Source organism: Dendrobium catenatum, unplaced genomic scaffold (genome assembly GCF_001605985.2).
Source record: "Dendrobium catenatum unplaced genomic scaffold, ASM160598v2 fragScaff_scaffold_1612, whole genome shotgun sequence".
NCBI classification, from domain to species: Eukaryota; Viridiplantae; Streptophyta; class Magnoliopsida; order Asparagales; family Orchidaceae; genus Dendrobium; species Dendrobium catenatum.
In genome coordinates, this window is record NW_021320074.1 from 4,250 (window position 1) to 10,463 (window position 6,214).

The following is a 6,214-nucleotide window of genomic DNA, read 5'->3' on the forward strand; positions in this document are numbered from 1 at the left end:
TTGGAAGCATGCAGGAGCAGGCATTGCACAAGGCATGAGCATGTAGACCAAGGGAGGAACAACGACGAACGCAGGCAAGCGTGGTTTAGAACACGCGGGAATGCGAGTTCGAGATATGGATCACATCGCATGATGGAGGCTATTCACAAGTGGGATTTTTTGTGGGAGATCAAACTCGATTCACTTATGGGATGTTTGATTGGCTAAAAAATGAATGCAATGTAAAAGAAATATCATAAAATGAATACAATGTAAAATGAATATTTTGAAATTGTTTAGATGAAGATAAAGTAAATTCAAAAGGATGATTTTTTTCTTTTTATTGAAATAATGAATGTAGTGTAAATTCCAAAAAAAGGTGGCAGTCGGCATGAGAGTTGGCAGTGGCAGAAGTGGCAGGAGGTAGGTACTGATGTTGGCGGCGACGTTACTACCAGGCAAAGACGATGGTGGAGCTTGCCTATGATGGGGCGGCTGACGGTGGTGTTGGTGGTGGTGACTAGCAGTGGTGGTGGCCAATGAGTGGGGGTGGTGGCGCCAGTGAGCAACGATGGTGGTGGGAGGCAGTCAAGCAAGCTTTTTTGTGGTGTAAATAGTTCTTGCTCAAAAATTCATGAGTTGGGTTATATATGCTGTTGTTCTAACTCCCTTATGAATTGGAACTCTCGCCTCATCTCAGCAGAGATTCGACACAAATTCATAGCTATTTCATCCAACTGCCGGACTACTCTAGAGTGCGCTGCCCAAAGGGCTTCTAGACTGCGATCTTCGTCACCAGTCACGTGCTTACTGCATTTTGCCATGATGCTTGGCTCTGATACCAAAGCTGAAGCAACGCCCGCGAAAGAAGCAGAAATAAAAGGAAAACATAGACAGAACGCAAGTTGTTTGTATAAATTATCAATCAAAAGTCTGTCTTCTCTAAGCAAGAAAACTATATACATGAGGCTTAATTAGGCGGATGCAGCCACCAAGCCACTGCATTCTAAAGAACGAAATGGTAAAAAAGTGATGTCGTACTAATTGAATAAAAATGCAATGCTAAATAAAACAGGATGATGCCGAATAACAACTAAGAATAAAATGATAAGATAGACAAGAGGTGACATTAAGCTATGATGCTCGGCATCAGATACAAGTATAGCATTCCACATCAGATACAAGTATAGCACTAACACACACATAATTGATGAGAGAAATCAGATTTTAGAAGCTCTGAAAAGGAAAGCCAAGATTAATTGAACTGTAACATCGATCTAGTATTCAAATTTATCTTGCATGAGTAGCCGAGGCTTTGAGTGGAGAAGCCAAGCTAAGCGTGAAGCCAAATTTCTCCTTGAGATCCAAATTCTTAGGCAGAATTCCATCAGCCAAACTCCATTCAATGGGTTGAATGAGCGAGGCCAGCATGAGCTGAACCATCCGAACACCAAATGATAATTCAGGACAAATCCTTCGGCCAGAACCAAATGGTATGAACTCAAGTGTTGCCCACGAAAATCAAACTCTTTTCTCCCATAAACCTTTCAGGCACAAAGCAATTCGGGTTCTATGGACTGCTTGAACCCTGCCTTTTCACCACATGAAAAGTTAATCTGGTACAGAAAACAGAGGACACTCCAAAAAACGGATTCTTTCTTATGGATCGAAAACTCAAGCTACTTTATTTCTTTTTAAAAGTGACTATATATAAAAAATTTTAGAAGAAGACTATACTATAGTCAGAGCTACACCGCCGACACACACAAAGCAACACATATTTTTAAAAATTTTATTTTGGTTTGGGACGCTCGTGCGTCTTTATTCTTATAAGCTGTGGAAGAAATGCAATGCCCACTGGTCAACATCAATTATATTTAATATTGATGAGGATGGATACAGTTTCTTTTTTATATTAAAATACTAACCAACAAGAATAATCATAAATAGTAATAATAATAATAAATATATATTTTTTTAAATTCAACCAATATAATGAAATTTTTTATCATTTATCTTAGAATATAATATTTATTTTAGTAATATAAATTAGAGTATAATCATATAAGTTTTGTGGAATATAGACTCTAACGGAGAGAAAAATAATAATGAATTAGCTAAAGATTGATTATCTAACTTTAGGAAAAAAAAAAAAAATAATCTAAATTAATTTCAACACAAATTTATTTAAATTATATATTATTGTACTAATCTATTTCAACAACTTTTCTATCATATATTTTCATATCTAATTTAAATAAAATTATAACTAAAAAATATTTTATGTGCAATAAAAATATAAATAAATTATTTCTCATTATTATAAAAGTATATAAAAAATATATAAAAATTTATAATAAGCATATTTTAAGCTACTTGATTTAAATTTAAATATTATAATTCTCCTCTAATGTAATTTTTTGACTTTAATTACATAAATCTCTTATAAACTAGAATTTGAGTTAAAAAGAATGATGAAATTTTTACTTAAAAAAAAAACTATTGATGTGAAGAAAATAGTCTCACCCCTAATGTAGAGAGAGAGAGAGAGAGAGAGGCTACTGGTGGAGGTTGCCATCTATAAAAATAAAATGGAAAAGATTGAGAGAGAGAGAGAGAGAGAGAGAAAAGATAGGTAGGAGAGATGTCAAAAAACTATGACAGCCAATGAAATTTCCAAAAAAAATGACACCCCCCCCCTTTTTATAAGAGAAATAATTTTTTAATTATGACTTATATATATATATTTTCTTAATTTTCTGCGTGGTAATGATAATGATAATATCAAAATCTCATTTATAATAGATATAATCACAATCCACACTTTTTTGACAACTGGCATTTTGACTTCAGGGAGTCCTTCCATTGCACCCTTTACTCAAATTAACTCAAAAATTTCGGAGTGCAATTAAGGAATATTATCAAACTACTCAATTTTCTAACTATTTTATGTCCCAAACCTTTCTTATAGCCTTCTATTACTTCATTGATTTACTATTTATCATTCTTGCTTAATCTTCTCTAATGTCGTTAGATAAAAGCCCTCCTACTCTTTGGCCTTTGATAATGCTTTATTTGCTTATATGTCTATTGTGATTAGAGGTGCAAATTTCTTGTATGGGTTGGGTTCAGCCTCGACCTATACTTCCTATGTTTCATTTTGATTTCTGAGTTATGAAGTTCGAATTAGTTTGTTTTTCCCCACATTCTCTATTTTAAAGCCTTTCATTATTAGACTATTTTTAATTTTTTTTTAATAATCTTATTTCCATATTATTTTAACAAGGATTTGTAATGGTATTGTGTTGAGCTAACCTATGCTGATTTTCTCCACAAATCTATATGGCCTACGAAGAGTTTGTTGGTATGACTGAAATGTTTTATAAAAGTGATTATAAATTTATTATGGGGAAAATCATTTTTTTAAAACACTATCAAACAAATTTCATACATTAGTAACTCTAATTGTAAAAAATACTTTTCTACAACAACAAAGTTTGAATAGCAATGAGAAAGTAGAGCCAAACAGAACTATTACTGACTTCCAATAAGAAAAATAGTGAAAAAATTATACTAAATAAGCGCTAATCAGTTAAAGTGTTAGATGAAAGAATAATGGCAGTCACATAAAAAAATAGAAAATAAAAATAATTAAAATAAGAAAAAAAGAATAATAGTAGTCACACTTTTCACATTTTGTCCTAACAAACAAGGATTAGCCGAGTACGCAATTTGATCTATTAAAATTTAAAACTAGTAAATAAAAATTTGTTTCCTTGCAATAAAACTTTTACCGTAATTGATTTCAGCATAAAAAAATTAAAGTAATACATGCAATAGGAGCATTAATCAATAGTACTTTAATTAAGAGCATTTCATATAATAATTTATGTCAAATAGTACTTTAATCAATAGGAAGTTTAATGGTGATGATACAGCCATTGAAGGAAGCTTAGATATTACAAGCCCTGATTTGCAAGTTGACGATCACATTTTTCTGACAGGAATAGCCAAAGCCTTGAGTGGAGAAGCCAAGTTAAGTGTGATACCAAACTGCTCGTTGAGATTCAAATCCTTCGGCTTCATTCCGTCCGGCAAACTCCATTCAAAGGATTGAATGAGTGAGGCCAGCATGAGCTGAACCATCCGAACGCCCAAAGGCAGTCCAGGACAGATTCGCCGTCCAGAACCAAATGGTATTAGCTCAAAGTGCTGCCCTCGAAAATCTATGCTGCTTCCGGCTTCCATAAACCTTTCAGGCATAAAGCAGTCCGGCTTCTCCCAAACCTGCTCATCTCGACCTATCGCCCACACATTTACGAGCACCTGAGTGTTCTTCGGGACCAAGTAGCCATTTATCTCCGTGCTTACCTCTGCTTTATGAGGTAGTAGAAGTGGAACCGGTGGATGAAGCCGGAGTGTCTCCTTCAGAATTGCTTGGAGGAGCGGTAGTTTTGGGATATCAGACTCTTCAATTTCTCTCTCGAATCCGACTACAGTAATGATCTCTTCTCTAGCCCTCTTCATCAGTTCTGGCCTGCGAAGCAATTCTGCCATCGCCCACTCCAGTGTGGTTGAGCTCGTCTCGCTTCCAGCGATAAAAGAATCCTGACAAAATGTTAAAAGAAATTTATTATATTTTAGGGGCTGTTTGGTAGCACCCCGGATTTGATTTAAGTAGGATTTTATAAATCCTCTAAATCCAGATTTCGAAAATGTTGTGGGGCTTAATTCCTAAAAATTGTTTGGTGAGCTTTTTGATAAATCCACTTAAATCTCATTTGATTGTTTGGCTATATAGCAAGATTTAAGGATGAGACTCTCCTCAAGCACCATCAATTTCATAAATCTGGCAAAATACATGATTTCGAAAATGCGGGATTTAGAGCGAATCAGCGAAATTTTCTGTCTAAAGCGAATTTAGTTTTCCGTGAGATTTGGTTTTGCATTTTAGGCCGTTTGGCTTAATTTCGCTCAAATTCGGCCTAAAACCTGCTGCCAAACAGCACTTTAATATATAATGCAAATTAAGAAATTTATCGTGCATGCAGAAATATCATGATTAATAATTACCAACAAGAAGGATTTTATGGTTCGCCTAGTAAGCTTGGAATTATCTTCTCGACTTAGTTGAAGAAGCACATCCAAAATGTCTTGATTAGTCCTACCTTCTCCAGTTGTAGCTGCCAATCGGTTTTCTATCATTTTATCAAAAAAATCACATAATTTATTAAAGTATGCTGTAAATCGACGTCCCCGGCCTTGCAAGTCAATTGGAGCCAGGAAAGTGAAGTAGTCAGAGAGGTTCGGTTTCCCTGTTTCTTCCACTATCCCCTGCATCACTTCCTTTAACTCTTGAGCTGATTCAGATTTCAAATCTACAATATCTATCGACAAAAAGGTGGTTGATATCAGATTGAGCACAGTGCAAAATGCTGCCCGAGCAATGTGCACGGCCTCCTCATTCTTCCCTTTGATATATGCGACAAGTTCTTGAACCTTTTGCCGACGAAGCAGCTGGGTTGCGTTGAGAGACTTTGTGTTGAAGAGATGGGTCTTCATGAGGGTGTGGAGATATCTCCATGATTGGTTTCGAGACGACCATACTACAGAGACCTCGTGGTGGCCGGAGGCTTGAATGGCATGAGGGACTTGCCGGCCAGAGATGGAGTGCTCTTTTATTTTAAGGAGTTCTTTTGCAGAGCTTGGTGAGGAGATGACAACTGTGTGGATGCTGCCAAGCTTGAGAGACATGACTGGTCCATGAGCTCGGGCAAGACGGGCCAGAGAATGGTGGGGATTTTGGCCTAGCTCGAGTAGGTTGCCCAACAGAGGAAGCGATCTTGGCCCTGGAGGAAGAGTTAACTCTCTCGTGGATCGACGTCTTAGAAAAACTATGGTGAGAGCTGCGAAGAGGGCCGACCAAAGAAGATATTGAATAAACCCATCCATTATCCTGTTTGAAGACGGGAGAAATGTGTTAAGGTTGAGAGAGAGAGAGAGAGAGAGAGAGAGAGAGATTCTATAAGCCTTGGGCCTTAAACCATTTCAATTTATAGAGATTAATTAAAACAAAATGACCTGTGCCGGAATACCCGAATTGAAACTCTAATGACTTTTAAAATTTGCAATTGATTAAGTATTTATTTTTTTCAAATGGAGTTATTAAAATTAGGAATTCAAATTTGTGTATTATTGGAACAAAAATCATAAGCTAGTGAATTCTAATTAAAAA

At 35.9% G+C, this 6,214-nt stretch overlaps 1 protein-coding gene across 1 annotated transcript; it reads right to left on the bottom strand.

The window, feature by feature from the left end:
- Window positions 1-3,812: 3,812 nt before the first annotated feature.
- Window positions 3,813-5,978, bottom strand: LOC110112888 (geraniol 8-hydroxylase-like). The gene is made up of 2 exons (XM_020845271.2): window positions 5,053-5,978; window positions 3,813-4,587 (listed from the first exon to the last, which is right to left on the bottom strand). The coding sequence occupies exons 1-2, from the start codon at window positions 5,929-5,931 to the stop codon at window positions 3,967-3,969; spliced, it is 1,500 nt and encodes a 499-aa protein (XP_020700930.2). The 5' UTR covers window positions 5,932-5,978; the 3' UTR covers window positions 3,813-3,966.
- Window positions 5,979-6,214: the final 236 nt, after the last annotated feature.